The following is an 18,805-nucleotide window of genomic DNA, read 5'->3' as shown; positions in this document are numbered from 1 at the left end:
GATATTTCCTGTACACAAAATTTTAGTAAAATCATTGAATTGGTTGGTTGGCAGAAACTTAAAAATGCACTTGTAACTTACTCTAAGATGTCTCAAACAGATTCAGTAAATAGCAAAAAAAGCTTGGGAACGTCGGAGAAACAGGTCTGGCTTGGCAGGTGTCCCAGTGTATCACAGGCTGGACCCAGTTGTCATCCTGCCAATTAGATTTGATCTGGAGCAATAGCAGAAGACATTTGTTTGAAGTGCCATGCAGTGTGACTGAACCTGAAACCTCGTGGTTGGGAAGTAAACTTCCCAATCTTTCTCAGACCATGCTGAAATATGATCAAACTTGACTCATGAGGATACTATATAGTGCATATCTATTTTTAACAAACATACCACGTGAATTAGGCTAATAAATATGCTGTTATAAAGGTAACACCAATTACCCTTTGATGATTGCTGAGAACACAAGAAAAATATTCTCTGTGAATGGTTTTGTCCTGATGAACATTTCTGTCCAAAATTGGTGTTAATAATTATTAACACCAATTTTGGACAGAAATGTATAATGTTTATCATTTTTAAAGTGGTGAACTAGCAAAATCATTAGCATGCTGGGCAAAAATGCCTAGTGGCATATCGTGCATCTTTACATTCAGAGTTCAAACTCTGCTGTGGTCGACTTGTACTAGTTGAGCACTCGGGATGGCGGGGGTGGGGTGGGGGATCAAAATATACCTGGTTTATGTCCACAATTTTTGGCAAATGTGATTTTGCAATTGCTATGAAACATGTAAGTATGTATTTCCTTATCTAAGGCTGACCACAGCCTTTTGAGTGAATCTGGTAAACAAGCTGAAAGGAAGGCCATTGTGTGTGTGTGTGTGTGTGTGTGTGTGTGTGTTTCGTTGTTGTGATATCATGCAGAAATTTTAAGCAAGCATTGCTGTTATACAAGTGCAGCAAGCTGGCAGAATTATTATTGCACCAGACAAAATGCATAGCAGCATTTCTTTTGTCTTTATGTCTTGGGTTCAAATTCTGCCAAAGTCAATTTAGCCTTTCATCCTTTTGGGATTAATTAAATAAGCACCAAGAACTGGGGTGGGGGATGTAATCAACTTATCCCCTACCCCAAAAGTTTCAGGCCTTGTGCTTATAGTTAAAAGGATTACTGTCATACAAGTTGTCTCTTTTTATTTTTTCTTGTGCAGTTTTCCAAGAAAATGTGTTAAGACTAGGGGGAGTGGTTGAAGGTTGGTGTCAGAGAGGGCATCCACCCCCAAACAATTTGTCTTAACAAATTTTGTCTAAACCATGCAAGTATAGATAAGTGAACATTAAATTGATGATGATGATGATGATTGGTGTGATAGTGTGTTGGTGGGAATTATGATGATCATGATGGCGGTGATGGTGGTGGTAGTGATGATGGGGATGATGGTGATGATGGTGATGATGATGATGATGATGATGATATAAATGCTTACAAATGTTCTGTTTGCAGCTTGATATATTTAGACCTTGAAGGAAACTCCATCTACCACATTCCTCGTTTGGAGAAGGAGAGTACAGAAAACATATTTCCTCCAGTGGACAGTTTTATGCAGGATATTCAGCCACCAGAACTGGAAAGAAAGGAAACCGGTTATTTCAGAGGTTAACAACTACTTTTCTTTTTTCTTACACTACAATTTTGACCTAAACACATTTCTGTTGCTGAAAGCTTCAAGTGTAAAGTAAAATTAGTAGATGCTAGATTCTGTAGAATTCCATTGTGATCCAAGATCGCAGCTAATTCTACCTGAAGCTTCAGTTAAGTGTGCAAATGCCTGTGAGATACTCAGTGTCTGCAATTCAAAAAGTAGGTAATTCTGTTGATTGAATGGCTCGAATTCTTGTGGTAGTTTGAAGGGGTACTCTCGTAAACATGCATACGGGGTGTATGCATGTTTACGAGGGTACCGTGTAGCAAATGACGCTAACTTTAAAGCGTAAAATCTAATATTGTATAAGCACACTACCAAGATTCTGGCAACTAGACATTCAGTACCTTTTTTTCAATCTGGTTATAATTACCTAGTGAAGGCACATGGCTCTGTAGTTAGAGCATCAAGGCTCACAATCACGAGGTACTGAGTTCGATTCCCAGATTGGGCTGTGTGTCCTGTACTTGAGCAAGACACTTTATTTCACATTGCTCCAGTTCACTCAACTGTACAAATGAGTTGTAACTTCACTGGCACCAATCTGTATCACCCTTTGCCTTTCCCTTGGTCAACATTGGTGGTGTGGAGAGCGGAGGCTGGTATGCACGGGTGACTGCTAGTTTTCCATAAACAACTTTGCCCAGACTTCTGCTCTGGAGGGAAATTTTCTTGGTACAATCCCATAGTCATTCGTGACTGAAGGGGGTCTTTACCCTTTTTTATAAATATGTGAAAGACACTTAAACTCTCCATGACCGTTATCAGTAACATTTTTTTTGTTACTGAGTCTTCTTGACACATTTGTTTATTCACTAATAACATATCATGAAAGTGGAAACACTCTTCCTACTCCCTAACTTAAATAATTCTTTCTACTATAGGCACCAAACCTGAAATTTTGGTGAAGCAGGGTGGGGCTAGTCAATTACAATGACCCCAATACTTAACTGGTACTCATTTTATTGGTCTTGGTAACGATTTTGCCAGCTTGCCACTGTCACCATCATCATCATCGTCATTTAACGTCTGCTTTCCATGCTAGCATGGTTTAGACAGTTTGACTGGAACTGATAAGCCGGAGGGCTGCACCAGGTTCCAGTCTGATTTGGCATCGTTTCTATGGCTGGATGCTCTTCCTAACACCAACCACTCTGAGAGTGTAATGGGTGCTTTTTACATGCTGTTGGCATTTACATAACACCAGCAACGGCCATGATTATGATTCCATGAGTGCTATTTAGTTGACACTGGCAATAGCCACAACTATGATTTCACTTGGCTTGATGAATCTTCTCAAGTACAGCATATTCTTTTCTACTCTAGGCACAAGGCCCAATATTTTTAGGGAGGGGATGGCCAATCGATTAGATCAACCCCCTACCCTCAGTATGCGACTGGTACTTAATTTATCGACCTCCGAAGGGATGAATTTGAACTCAGAACATAAAGACAGATGAAATACCACTAAGCATTTCACCCTGCGTGCTAATGTTTCTGCTAGCTCACCGCCATTCAAGTACAGCATATTAGCATATTACAAAAGGTCTTGGTCACTTGTCATCACCTCAGTGAGGCCTGACATTTGAATAATATAATATATAATATATAATAATATAAACCAGTGTTTCTTCACCATTTTTTGCCTATGGATCCCTTTGATTTCTATTTTACTCAAAATGTCCATCTGGTGCCACCTAATAGCGTCCGTGTGGTGCCACCTAAAGGCATCTGTGCAGCAACACGTAAAAGTGTCCCTTCACCCAATATGTCCCTGTCAGCCCTTCACTTACACAAGACAAGTTTCCTTGATGGAAAGGGGTTGCAGAATTGAAGGAAGTGGCTTTGTGCCAAGTGTTGATTGGGTGCAGGAACAGATGTCTTGCTGTAGAGATACATGGCTCTCTCAGTATAATTATGTGTGCTCATGGAAGGATATGAACCCTTGGCCCTCAGATTAGAAATCTGGTAATCTGTTGACTGAGCTATGTGAGTAGACTGCTATGTGAGATCTGAGCACACCTGCATAGCAGTGTGTGTGTCTATGTATATATATATACATATATATATATATTTCTTTATTGCCCACAAGGGGCTAAACATAGAGGGGACAAACAAGGACAGACAAAGGGATTAAGTCGATTACATCGACCCCAGTGTGTAACTGGTACTTTATTTATCGACCCAGAAAGAATGAAAGGCAAAGTCGACCTTGGCGGAATTTGAACTCTGAACATAACAGTAGACGAAATACCGCTAAGCATTTCGCCCGGTGCACTAACATTTCTGCCAGCTCGTTGCCTTTACAATATATGGATTCAAGTAATCCAGTAGTACTCAAAAAATAGTTCAACGTATCATTGTACAAAACAGAATATACAGTCTGATACAAGAGAAAATGATAAGGAGTGTATAAAGTCATAAATGACACAGAAATAGTTTGACGCAATTTTATTTTACAATAAGAAAATTCTAATATCACGATAAATTGTTTCATAATTTAAAAACATATAAATAATTTGTAGGCGCAGGAGTGGCTGTGTGGTAAGTAGCTTGCTTACCAACCACATGGTTCCGGGTTCAGTCCCACTGCGTGGCACCTTGGGCAAGTGTCTTCTACTATAGCCTTGGGCCGACCAAAGCAAGCCTTGTGGGTAGATTTGGTAGATGGAAACTGAAAGAAGCCCATCGTATATATGTATATATATATATATATATATATATATAAATATGTATGTGTGTTTGTGTGTCTGTGTTTGTCCCCCCAACATCGCTTGACAACCGATGGTGGTGTGTTTACGTCCCCGTAACTTAGCGGTTCGGCAAAAGAGACTGATAGAATAAGTACTAGGCTTACAAAGAATAAGTCCTGGGGTCGATTTGCTCGACTAAAGGTGGTGCTCCATCATGGCCGCAGTCAAATGAATGAAACAAGTAAAAGAGTAAAAAGAGTATTATTATTATGTTTAATAATAAATAAATTACTTATATGTCTGCATTAATGCGAAATGCAAAAAATTAAATATAACAATATAAATTATTTACATGTTTTTAAGTTACAAAACAATTTGCCATGATATTAGAATTTTCTTAGTGTTAAATAAAATTTTGTCAAATTATTTCTGTTATTTATGACTTTACATACATACATACATACATACATACATACGTACATACGTACGTACGTACGTATGTATGTTATACAATTGTAAGATCCAAGGTTCTAGGTGTAAGGAGTTAGTAAGGTATAAAAACAACTTTCAAGAACAACAACAGTTTATTGGCATAAAATGTTATAGGTTTTTCCCTTACTGAAGTTTGATAAGCTGAAAAAAGTTTTATAGTTCACAGTTAGCAACTAGGATTGCTATGAATGTGAATAAAAATCCAAATTGAGAGAATGGAACTGGTAAAATCCAAGCTAAATATGTTTCCTAGCTAGCAGAAACTTGGAAGTAATAATTACTCAATGAAGGGTACTCCACTAGCTACTCATCAGGCCAAAGACAGCTTAGTTAAATGAATATTACATTGTCATTAAGGGACCCCAAGTTCAGTTGCCGGAGATGTAATTTAACTTGGGATCCATTGATGACAATGTAACCTTCATTTAACTGAGGTATCTTTGGCCTGATGACTAGCTAGTGGAGTACTTCTCATTGAGGATTAATTCCAAACTTCTGCTAGCTAGGAAACGTATATAACCTGGATTTTACCTGCTCCATTTTCACAATTTGGATTTTTATATATGTGTATGTATGTATGTATGTATGTATGTATGTATGTTTTTATTTGTGTATATATATATATATAAATGAAATAATGTAAAAATATATGTGTGTATATATGTATGAATATGTATGCATTTTTGCATATATGTGTGTGTATGTGTCTGTGTGTGTTTGCTTGCACTTCTTTGTTTAGACATTTTGTTATTTGTTTCCAATCTTCCATGAAAACATGTCAGGTCACAAGGAAACATTACCTTGTTTGGTGATAGAAATTTTCATCCAGTCATTGAAAGACTGCCTCAATGATCTCCATGTGACTCATGTAAGCATGAAAAAGTGGACATCAAAGAAATGATGATGATGGTGATGATGGTGATGATGATGGTGATGATGATGACAGTGGTGATTACATTATAATTAACTTTATCTCTGATCATTATATCTTATTCTTGGATTACATGCATGAAAACATTGATGAACGGTTGAAGTCATTGTATCTATTTTCATCATCATCATCATCATCATCATCATCATCACCATCATTTCATGTCCTTTTTCCATGCTATCATTGGTCGAATGGTTTCACAGGATCTTGTGAGATGCAGAGTTTCAGTGTCAAATTTGACATTGTTTCTACAGGTGGATGCCTACTAATGCCATTTCCTATTACCAAATTAAGGGTAATAATATTCTAATTCACTGAGCTCTTTGAGATATTGATACATGATAAAGCTAAAAACCTAAAAGAAGGTTATGATGTTGTTTCATGTTTTAAATTTGTTCTCGTAATTCTTATTTGACCCTGTTTTTCATCCCTCTCTAGAGTCAGTTTATGTACAAAGAATATATTGAAATCATTACTGTTGACCTTGTCCATTTCCTCTACTATTAGCTACAAAACTTGGTGTAACCTGCTTCAAATAAATCCATTTATTTCTAAATTTAGTTCTTGATGAGAACCAGAAAGAGAAGACTTTGGAAAAGCCAAAAGCAGCCGTTGAAGATGTGGAATACCAGAAACCTTCAGATCAAGCAGAAAGAACACTTGAAGATGAAAACCTAAAATGCCAAGATCTCAACAAAGAAATCCATGACAGAGAAAATCAGCCACTTGAAGTGTTACATGACACTGAGGAAGAATTATCTTTGAGTGAAAATGAATCACTTGCCAGTAAAGTAGCATTACCTGGCAGTAGAGAAGTGTTATATATCAGTGACGATAAATCACAAAGCAGCAAAGAACAAAAATATGTTGGAGAAGCATTTAGCAATGTAGAAGAATCAGTTAGTAGTATAGAAGGAAAGACTGGGCATACAGAAAAAACAATTGGTAGCCTGGAAGATTTAACTGAAAGGAGGGTACCTGATAGGAGGGAAGAAGTACATAGTAGTAACGAAGAATTATTTGGCAGTAGTGAAGGATCATTTGGTAGTAAGGAAAGATTACCTAACAGTAAGGAAAGATTACCTAACAGTAAAGAAAGATTACCTAACAGTAAGGAAAGATTACCTAACAGTAAAGAAAGATTACCTAACAGTAAGGAAAGATTACCTAACAGTAAGGAAGAATTAAGCAGTATTCAGGAAGAATTTCAGTACAATGTGGAAGACTCATATGGTGATAGAGAACTGTTACTTAGCACTAGAAAAGCATCTCATTGCTGTGATAAAGATCTTCAAGAAGATATAAAAGAATGCTTACGGAGAAGCAGGGAAAGATCAGATGGCAGTAGAAAAGGATCACCTAGGAGTAGAAAAGGATCAGATGGCAGTAGAAAGGGATCAGATGGCAGTAGAAAAGGATCAGATGGCAGTAGAAAGGGATCAGATGGCAGTAGAAAGGGATCAGATGGCAGTAGAAAGGGATCAGATGGCAGTAGAAAAGGATCAGATGTCAGTAGAAAAGGATCAGATGGCAGTAAAAAGGGATCAGATGGCAGTAGAAAGGGATCAGATGTCAGTAGAAAAGGATCAGATGGCAGCAGAAAAGGATCAGATGTCAGTAGAAAAAGATTACGTATAAGTAGAGAAGGATTACGTGGCAGTAGGAAAAGAAAAGATAGCAGTAGGGAAGAATTGTATGGAAGTACGGAAAAACCAGAAAGCGATGGAGAAGTATTATGTAGTAGTAAGGAAGAACTCTATGGCAGTGTAGTAGAATTTACTGAAAGTCTGGGAGCATTTTCTGCCAGTAGGGAAGGCTCACATATCTGTACAGATGAAGCACATACTGACAGTAAAGATTATTGCAGTGGATGTTTAACTGAAGAACTTGATGCAAGAACTCCAGTTTCTGCTGTTTTAAATGATTTCAGTAATCACGAGTCATTTATTTCTTCTCACTTGTCTGATGATATGCTCTTAATGGAAGAGATTCCATCAATTGAAGACCTGAGTAAGTAATATTTTGTGTTGATTTTGTTGTTGTTGTTGTTGTTGTTCAGTAAGTTCCAGTTAGATTTTTGCAGTTTCAGTGGTCAGATATGAAAAATACACAAACAGTTGGTGCAAGCATAGTTGCGTGGTAAGAAGTTTGCTTCTCAACCACTAGGTTTTGGGTTCAGTCTCACTGCATGGTACCTTTGGCAAGTATCTTCTACTATAGCCTTGTGAGTGGATTTGGTAGACAGAAACTGAAAGGAGTTTGTTATATATATATATATATATATATATATATAAGGCAAATAAGAAAATGGGGAGGATAAACAATCGACAAACTTCAGCCAGTAAACATTCAATTATATTTATTTATTGATTGATTACAAACATATGTGTAGGTGATCCAAGTAAATGAATGAAATAAGCCTATAAATATGTAAACATATATATATATATATATATATATATATATATATATATATATATATAAATGAATAATAATAGATGAGTGTACAAATACTAAACTCTTGCAGCCGTTTTTACCATGAGGCTGTAAAATCTTCCAAGTTATCCTTATCACGTCAGTGATATACAGGGATGAACAAACATTGGACAATGGTTGAGCCTCAAGGCTTCTTCAGAGAGTTCAAATGTTATATATCATTTGTAAAAAACATAAATCTGGAGAAGAAGCACACTCAAAGATGTAGAGCAGTGAATTTTTAAAATAGGAAGGCCGGTTTATGGGATAACCCTGTGTTTCCCGTCCATAAAGTGTTTAGCTTTATGGCATTTCATCAGACCCCAAAACCTGTTGGCCTAAGACCTCTCCAAAATATGGAGGGGGAAAAACCTCGTTAAAAAGGTAAACAATAGGGGATTATCTTTGTCATTGGCTATTGACTTCTGGCTGTGCCACCTGCCACCATATTATGGTCTCTAAAAGGTTACAAAGGTAAACAATAGTGGATTATCTCCCTTTGCCATGACCTATTGACTTCTGGCTGTTGCCAACTTGCGGTCCCCAAAAGGCTAAAGGGAGATAATCTCCTATTGGTTACCTTCATAATGGGGCTTTCCCCGCTCCATATTTTGAAGAGGTTATAGGAAAGTGGGTTATACATCATTAGATGTATACCTGACTTTCCTATATAAAATTATGAATATAACGGAACGCTGAACTCCAGACTATCAACTTAAACAACGTTTATTCAGGTTGTAAATATATACATCTTTAGCTCTTGTTTGTTGTTACAGCTTCTGTGTGTGTGAGCATTGTTGTTGGGACGTTGGTATGTAGATGTAAGCGAGCTGTCTAGTGTAAGTCCTAAAGATGGTGTGAGACAGCTAAACATGTCCATGCTCAATTGCTGGCCAGCAAGAAAGAGACTGTCTCCAGAGTTGGAATGTTGGAGACACTGCTTGACACGTCCATGCTCATGGCCGGCCGACCAAGAAAGAGACAGAATGAAGCAGGAAAGCTTGCTTGTTGAATTCCACGCATGCGTGAGACTGCGCACGGCGTTACTACAAGGTCTTTGGTTAACAGGTTTTATGGTCTGACTATACACCATGAAGCTAAATCTTTCATGGATGGGAAACCCAGGGTAATCCATTAAACTAGCCTTCCCCATTTTTAAAATGTATATGTATGTATGAATGTATTGGGTCATCCCATAAATGATGTGGGGTTTTCTAATACTTCTTTTATTTTTCAAAATTAAGATAAACAAAGTTCTTTTTTAATCTAAAATATATTCTCCTTCACTTTCTACAATGCTCTTCCATATGTCTGGTAGACTTGCAAGGCCCCTCTTCCAAAATTCAATTGTCTGGGATGAAAAATACTCCTCCAGTACTGTTTTGACCTCATCTACAGAATTCATATTTTTTTCTGTCCAAATGATTTTGAAGACTGCAGAATAAATCCTGAAGTATGCCGTCAGAGGTAGTGTCCTTCTGGAGTCTCACTGGAAATAGCTGTACTCTCATCCAAGTCTTCTGCTAACTGCTGGCTGTCCAACTGGAGTAGAATCCCTTTTTGGATGGATGATGCTGTATTTATAGCTAACTATTGAAAAAAGGCACAAAATACTGCTGGATGGAAGCTGCTGCCTATATCAATCTGCAGCTAGCTTTAATTGGCTGAAGTTGCCATAGAACTACTGTGTTAATACGCAACAACTAAATAGCACTTCCTTGACTCACTACATGACACAACTTCAGACTGTAAGTTGATAGGAAAAAAATAAAGAGAAAGCACAAATACAAGCAGTATATTCACACAAATGTGAGAAAAGACAAAATGTTCAAACACGAGAATGGTCAGAGGAAATATATACAGTCTTGCATGCCAGGGGCCAATGAGATGAAAGCAGCTGTGACAGAACTGTGCGTCTGGTGTGCTGAAAGTGGATGCAGAATTAAGATCAGCCAGTGAATGTAACACCTCATAGTGGATAGAAGAGAGTAGCCAAAATGAGCTTCTCAGAGGCTGAAGATCCAAGTTGAGACAGAGTGGGTAGGGCTTCGGCGACGTCAAACCAAATCTGCAGAGGCTGGCATAAGCAAGGATCAGAATTCGCATGTCGCAAATTCAGAAGACGATGTGTTGAGTGAATTCAAAGGAGATAAGATGCTTGAAAGTGTTGATGAAATGACTGGGAAACAGTAGTCAGTTACTATACCTGATGCACTATATACAAGCTGAAGCTTTGCATTGGAGACAGGGGAGCAAGGAGCGATGCTGTAAGGAGAGTATTTCTCAGCAGCAGAAAAACAGTCAAGCAGGTGCAAGCAAGATGAAATCATCCTTCAGGAAGCAGGGCTGGAGGAGCTCAGTAAATCAAGGGAGAAGTCCAGGGCAATGAAGAATGATTCAGCAATGATGAAAATTCATTGAAAACTCTTTGCAGGGCCAAATCCGAGGAAAGAGAGATTTGACCATATGTCTGTCAAGGAAAGTGGTTCACAGCCTCCTGGGTGATTGCAGAAGAAAAGCTGTTTAAACATGATGAGCACTGTTCTCACAGAACAGATATCACAAGTAAGGCTTTAAAAAAGAATTAATCCACGTTTTGTTTCTATTTTATTCTTTTAACCCATTAAACAAATCCAGTGAATGATATAACTTGCAGCAGGAGCAAATTTTACAGTGATGGCAGTGAGCGGCAGTAAATTCAAATCAAGGCAAGTCAGTCTAGTCTATGCATGCGTAACCTTGTGGTGCCACAAGGTTACATGTGAAGAAGAAAGGTAGCCATATTGGAAAGAAGAGAAAGGTAGCCATATTGGAAAAAAAGAATATTGAAGAGAATATATTTGAAAGTCATGAGATCCACAACACATCTGCTACACTATTCTAGAAAAATATTAATTTTTTTTTAGGTAATATTTCCTGAAGAAACATTTCAATATTCAGGTCACCAGCATAATGGAATTGTTTCTGTTTTCAAATGCAACTATGTAAGAATGTAACTTCAGTAAAGTGTTACGAATTTTAGCATGTTACCAAATAAACACACAATGTGGAAAGTCAGTGAAAGAGTTGCATCTGTAAGGCATTAAGAAAATACCTCAGAAGGCCATATTAGAACATCATCATTATCGTTTAACGTCCGCTTTCCATGCTAGCATGGGTTGGACGATTTGACTGAGGACTGGTGAAACCAGATGGCTACACCAGGCTCCAAACTGATTTGGCAGAGTTTCTACAGCTGGATGCCCTTCCTAACGCCAACCACTCAGAGAGTGTAGTGGGTGATTTTACGTGTCACCCGCATGAAGGCCAGTCAGGCAGTACTGGCAATGGCCACGCTCAAAATGGTGTATTTTATGTGCCACCTGCACAAGAGCCAGTCCAGGGGCACTGGCAACAATCTCGCTTGAAAATGCTTACACATGTCACGGGCACAAGTGCCAGAAAGGCGACGCTGGGCACAAGTGCCATCCCGATTTCGCTTTCGCTTGCCCCAATAAGTCTTCGCAAGCTGAGTTTCGTGTCCAATGAAGGAGACGACGTTGGCATGGGTGCCAGTCGTCGAATTTAGTTCGATTTCAATTTCACTTGCCTCAAAAGGTCTTCGCAAGCGGGGTTTAGTGTCCAAAAACATCATAATTTATTTGGGTTGCAACGAGATAAAAAAATTGTTGTATGTAGCAGTGAAGGAAAGCCATTGGACTTACTATTACACAAATGGGTAGAAACATACTGCAATAAAGGTAATCAAAAGTTTAAACAGGCAGGTTCCGTCCATAGAGAATAATGGGATTTGCCATGCGAGCTTAATGTAATCCTGAAATCTATGGTGTTAAGCTGGTGAAATAACACAGCTATTCATGTTGAAGTCTGCCGTCAGAGGTAGTGTCCTTCTGGAGTCCCACTGAAAATAGCTGTACTCTCATCCAAGTGTTCTGCTAACTGCTGGCTGACTAACTGGAACAGAATCCCTTTCTGGATGGGTGACACTGTATTTATAGCTAACACACACATGCACACACACTGAGACACACGCATGCGCAAAAACAAGAAGAAAAAAAGAAAAGAAAAGCAAAAACAGAACGCAACGTGAATAACGGACAGAGTCAAGACTATTGAAAAGGTTGCAAGACGCAACGAAAATTTTAGGAAAATAAAAATAATAAGTGGAAATTTTAACGGTGAGTGTGTTAATTTTTAAGGCACGATAAGAAAATGACTCTCCCCAGACACAACAGAACTTTTCTTTCGATTTATATATCTACTTTTTTTTGTGATGTATGTATCAGTCTACTCTGAAAATACCTCCTCTCCGTACCACCTCTGTCCCGCTTTTAATTTAACAATGTGTGTATGTATCTATGTATGTACTGTCTGAAAATACTAATAAACATTTAAAAACAAAACAATAAGGAATGCCACCTTCCTTTCAGACACTCCTCACTTTCTCTCTCACTTCCTGTCTGTTCCTCCCTTGCTCCCGCTTTGCCATTCACTTCAAGTCTACCTCTTCTGCTTCCTCCTCTGCTTAACACTTTTTATTTCTCTTTTTCTTTCTACCTCTCCCTTCAACTGTAGAAAAGTAGCAATAACATCCACAGCTATTTGCTGAGAGATAGACAGACAGAGAGAGAGAGAGAGAGAGGCAGACAGACAGAATAACTGTCAGAGAGATAGATAGGTAGATAGATAGGTAGATAGATAGATAGATAGATAGGTAGGCAACATTTCTTTTTGCAATTTCCATATTTTCAATGGCTTATCATATATTGTTGAAAGCGAAAACTTTTCTGGCGTTTTCTGTATGAGAATGGGGATCTTTTTTAAAACGGGGGCCACATTTTTCATTAACGAAACACTTTGAAAATTGGAACACTGGTAGAATGTGTCATATAAAACATCTTTTTCTCTTAGTCTTCTTTAAAAAAAAAGAAATCCATAAATTATTCCATGTTAAAATTGTCGTATTTCTGTAATTTCAACCAATCACTGACGTCCATTCAGCCGATATACATTAAGTGCCGACTACATAAACAAACGATTCTGAAACAATTAACCCTAACCCTAACCCTAACTCTAACCCTAACCCTAACCCTAGGGTTAGGGTTAGGGTTAAAGCAAATTTAAAATGAAAAAAACAAATAAAACGAAGGTATGGAGATTAAATACGCTTTACATCGCTTAATGAGCCAAAGGAGTAAATGTAAACAACTGAATACTTGTCAGTGATTGGTTGAAATTATCGAAATAAGACTATTTTTTACATGAAATAAATTCGAATACAAAAATATTTTTCTGTTCTATAACACAAAATAGATAAGTATACGAAGTTTGAAAGTCTTTCGGTACCAAAAACACTACGTAAAACATTAATGAAAAATGTGGCCCCCGTTTTAAAAAAGATCCGAGAATGGTTCCATTCTATTTCACTATTATTCTCTATCCAATCCCTTCCTTCACTCAGTCTATCTCTCTAAATCTCTCTCTCTTTTCCCCTCCCCCTTCTCTATATCTCCTTGCCTGTAACTGTCCTCCTGCGTATAATGCATTAATTTCTCTTACTTCTCAGCACTGTCAAACTCCCCCTTCTCTCACTCCCTCTTACTTCCTCTTTGCTGCTTTGCCTCTCGCTTCAACTATACTTCCTCTGCTTCTGTCCCTCCCTTCCCTCCTGCTTTGTCACTCACTTCAACTATACCTCCTCTGCTTAACACTTTTCATTTCTCTTTTTCGTTGTACTTCTCCCTTCAACCCTTTTACCTCTTCTTTTGAAGTAAGTGTGACACACACCACAGGTATGTACAAAAAAAAAACAAAAAAAAACAACTTAGGTTATTTATATTATTGACAAGTAACAGGACGTTGTCAAAAAAGCATGCGTAGAGAGTGGTGAAGGAGAATGCAGTGCAAAACATAGTGTTATATATCCATTACAGCTGATCTTACCAATTGATTTTGCATTGGGGTTTCAACGGAATGTTAGCTAACAGTCTGATTATGTAACCCTGTGCTCTTCGTTAAAACAGCCCTTCCTGCAATGCTTTGCGGGAAGGACTGTTTTAACGAAGTCGCGTCTTGTCCCAACCATCAAAACGTGGAGTAGATAAAACAGGGGACAACTGATGAAGGGATTGTTCTTTATGTTGCCTGTCTTATTTCTCTATTTGTTTCTTTCATTGTCTGAAAAAAAGTTCATTTTCTATGTTTTCATTGTTTTTCTATGTTCTCGTTTTTCATTATGTTCACGTTTTTTGACATGCATGTATATATACATATATATGTAGGTATGTGCATATATGTATGTATTGCTTGTGTACATTTCGGACTCACAATTAGTTTTGGGAAAACCAAAGTAATGTTTACTCCCATGCCAGGACAAACATATCCTGAACCAAACATTTTTGTGAATCGAACAAGGTTAGATACTTTTGTTTACCTTGGAAGCACACTGTCAAAAGATGGTAGTCTTGATGCAGATATAAACTATCGAATAGAGAAAGGAAGTGTTGTATTTGGAAAGCTCGAAAAGCAAGTATGGGCGGATAGAGATATTTACCTGCAGACAAAAATCTGTGTCTATAAAGTGTGTGTATTGTCTGCACTTCTTTATTCAAGTGAGACATGGACCACTTACAAGCGTCACATAACAATGCTCAAGTGATTTCATCAAAAGTGCCTCAGATGTATCTTAGGAGTCAAGTGGGAATGTTTCATACCAGATACAGAGGTTTTGTGCATGGCATGTTGCAGCCATGTTGAACAACATGTTATCTTGGCTCAAATGAGATGAACTGGACATGTTATTAAAATTAAAGACAAGTGTTTGTCAAAGCGTCTTTTTTATGGTGAGCTCAACTCTGGTAAATGACTACAACATAAGCCGAGGAAAAGGTATAAAGACTGTGTGAAGGAAAACCTGAAAAAACTAGATATGAACAAAAGTGATTGGGAAAACGATGCTCTAGTGGAGATGTGCTGTTAGGACTGGTTGTAATGCCTGGGAGGAAAAGATGATTCAGCACTCTGAACTTAAAAGGACCCGTTGCAAAGGAACAATTAGAACTGTAATCAACAGTGAACATTGGGTATATATTATATGTGATCGTGTTCTGTTGTGAAAAGCAGGATACGTGCACCACATGAAGTCACATGAAAATCGTAATGCCCAAATAGGTTATGATCTTGGACACCAACCACCTTTTACAACTTGTGTCTAATCTCAAAAAACTTGTAACACAATATCTGGGCTTAAAACACATATGCTAGTTCACAAAAACATTCCTTCAGAATCAGATTCCAAAGGGCAAAGATATAGAAGAAACTTAAGTAACATGTCACTTGTGTTTTAAACCTTGTCAGTCAGCAGCTGTTCTTAAAAGTCATCTAAGGGCTCATCAATAGAGGGATTGTACTGTGTGATGGGGTGTGTTGATGGGATGGCTATCATCTCTCAAGATGAAGCAATCATCATATATATATATATATATATATATATATATATATATATATATATATATATATGTATAAAGGGAAATAATCCCCCATTATTTACCTTCATAACTTTTTAGAGGCTGCTAGATGGCAGCACAGCCACAAGTCAATAGATAATGGCAAAGGGGATAATCCCCTTTTGTATACCTTCATAGCAAGGCTTTTCGCTTTTCCCCCATATTTTGAAGAAGTTTTAGGCCAACAGGTTTTAGGGTCTGACGATATGCCATAAAGCTAAACCCTTTATGGACAGGAAACCCAGGGTAATCCCATAAACTGGCCTTCCCCATTAAATTAATATATATATATATATATATATATATATATATATATATATATATAAATATATATATATATATATATATATATATATATATATATATATATATATATATATAAATATATATATATATGTGTTTAAATATCAGAAAGCCTCACTGTGGCTGTAATAAGAATGTAAACCCTTTTCTATTACATCATTGATATGCAGAAAAAAGAGTGGAGAACTTCCTTTTTCAGTGCATCAGTAGCTTAGATGGAATATGCTTGCCCTTTTATTTCATTTACATTGAGACTTTATGATTTATGCTTTAATATGCAAAAATATAGATTTTGTTTAATTAATGGAAAGCTCTCAAAGGCATGAATTTGCCATACATATTCACACAGGCATACACATACACAGGTATACACAGGCAGAGAACAGACATACATGTCTGTGTGCATGCTTGCATACACACACACACACACACACACACACACACACACACACACACACACTTCATCATAGCAATTCCAGTCTTCACATAATGCACTTCTTCCACCCTTCTTTCTCTTCCATCAGAATTATTCATGAATCTGTCAAAAATCAAGGAAACTACTGAAAGGCTGGATGATGAGGAAATTCCTCTTGACTCCTTTGATCTGCTTGGGCTAGAGCCGAAAATCAAGGAAGAACCACTACTGTCGTCATCAGCAGCAGAATCAGATGCTGAGCATCCGCATCCACATCTAACTGAATCGCAACTTGAATCTGAATTTGAGTCTGATGTGCTCACTTCTGATGTGTATTCTTTTGAGACAAGTGAAGAGGAATCAGAGGAAAGTGAAGTACCCATTTTAGACATAGGAATCAAAACCTGTAATTGCTACAGTACACGACCTGTGAGAGAAAACAAGGAGGACAAGATACCTTTTTCCCAGTTGACTATTCTCAACCTTGCCCACAACAATGTAGGTGGTTCTTTTTGTTCTTTATATTTTTAAAAGAATTATTCATATATTTTAATCCTTTTTGTCACTTGGTATAGTAGAAGATACTTGCCCTAGATCCTACTGCATGGCATCTTGGGCAAGTACAAATGTCTTTTGCTGTACTCCCAGTTAAAGCCTTCTCAATGGATTTGGTTGATGGAAACTGAAAGAAACTTATATGTGTATGTATATAATCATCTGTGTGTCTGTCTGTGTGTAATATATGTATGTATATACAGGGGTTGGACAAAATAATGGAAACACCTAGTATCATAGCATCATAATTTTGAAATATCTATAAAGCCATCAAAAGCTTGTTAATTTTTATATTTTTTGATTTATTATTAGTGTTGTTTAATATATTTTGCTAAAATTGCTATTTCTTTTCAGATATCATCAGAAAAAGGTAATTAAAATTCATTAAAATGACAGCTCTATCGGACTTTCAAAGAGGTCAAATTATTGGTGCTTGTATGGCAGGCACTAGCATAATGAAAACAGCTGAAATGTTTGGTGTATCAAGAAGTGCGGTCTCGAAAGTAATGACAGCCTCTGAGAAAGAGGGAATAAACCTAACTCGTCGAAACAAGACACCAGAAGAAGACCAAAACTTTCAGATAGGGACTATCGAACTCTTACGCGAATTGTTAGAGTTTAATGACCACTTCAAGAACCCAGTTTCCACAAAAACTATTCACCGGGAGCTGCACAAAGCTGGATTTCATGGGAGGGCTGCAATCAGAAAACTACTACTTTCAAAACAAACATTGCAAAGCATTTAGAGTGGAGTAAAAACCTACTGAATTGATCCCTAGAGCAGTGGAAGAATGTTATTTCCTCAGATGAGTCATCCTTTACCTTATTTCTAACCACCAAGTATATGTGTGGAGACAGCCAAAAGAAGCTTTTGACCCAGACTGCCTTCTTCTAACTGTTAAGCATAGAGGAGAATCTGTGATGATCTGGGGGCTGAATCTTGGAAATCCACTGGCCCGATGGTTTCCCTTCATGACAGAATTAATAGTCAAGACTATTTAAGCATTTTATCTGATCAAATTCATCCTATGGTTGCAGAACTGTTTCTAGAGGGAAACGCAATCTTTCAGGATGATAATGCACTAATTCACACAGCTAAAGTTGTTACTGAATGGCACGAGGAACATTCTGGTGAAGTTGAACTTCTTATCTGGCCACCACAGTTCCCAGATCTCAATATCATTGAACATTTATGGTGCAGTTTAGAAAAACAAGGAGTAGATATCCTCCACCATCATCACTACAAGAACTGGAGACTGTTTTAGCTGAAGAATGGACAAAAATTCCTTTGGAAACAATTCAAATTTTGAACGAGTCCATACCTTGTAGAATGCAAGCTGTAATTACTGCCAAAGGCAATCCTACCCCATATTAAAATAAATTTACCTTATTTACATTATTTACATTCGATGGATATTTATCCTGATCTTGTTTGCTGTTGGCACAACGTTTTGGCTGATATACCCTCCAGCCTTCTTCAAGTGTCTTAGGGAAATTTTGAACTTGGGTTCTCATTCCCGAGGTATTTTTCGATTCAGAGTTCGATGGAATTTAACTCCAAATCTTGGGGTTAGTAGCCCGCGCTCTTAGCCACTACGCCATATGACAGATTCCATGACTAATAGGATTTTTGAAGTTACCTGTTGAAATGGCACTCATGTGGCTAAATACTTCATTATGTCAATAAAAGTTATAACATTATTATGGTTTTCTGTTAAATATATACTCAAGGTATGCTTAAT

General features: G+C 37.5%; 1 protein-coding gene across 3 annotated transcripts in view; it reads left to right on the top strand.

Annotated features, from left to right (window-relative positions):
• Window positions 1-18,805, top strand: part of LOC106873252 (uncharacterized) — a 74,321-nt gene that overhangs the window by 30,041 nt on the left and 25,475 nt on the right. For all 3 annotated transcript variants that reach the window (XM_089357491.1, XM_089357490.1, XM_089357492.1), the window contains 3 exons: window positions 1,496-1,647; window positions 6,372-7,820; window positions 16,618-17,006. In XM_089357491.1, coding sequence (XP_089213617.1) covers window positions 1,496-1,647; window positions 6,372-7,820; window positions 16,618-17,006 — 1,990 coding nt within the window. The remainder of the gene's footprint in view (window positions 1-1,495; window positions 1,648-6,371; window positions 7,821-16,617; window positions 17,007-18,805) is intronic.

Source organism: Octopus bimaculoides, chromosome 9 (assembly GCF_046866305.1).
Source record: "Octopus bimaculoides isolate indiv1 chromosome 9, ASM4686630v1, whole genome shotgun sequence".
NCBI classification, from domain to species: Eukaryota; Metazoa; Mollusca; class Cephalopoda; order Octopoda; family Octopodidae; genus Octopus; species Octopus bimaculoides.
This window is presented reverse-complemented; position numbering and strand designations above follow the sequence as displayed.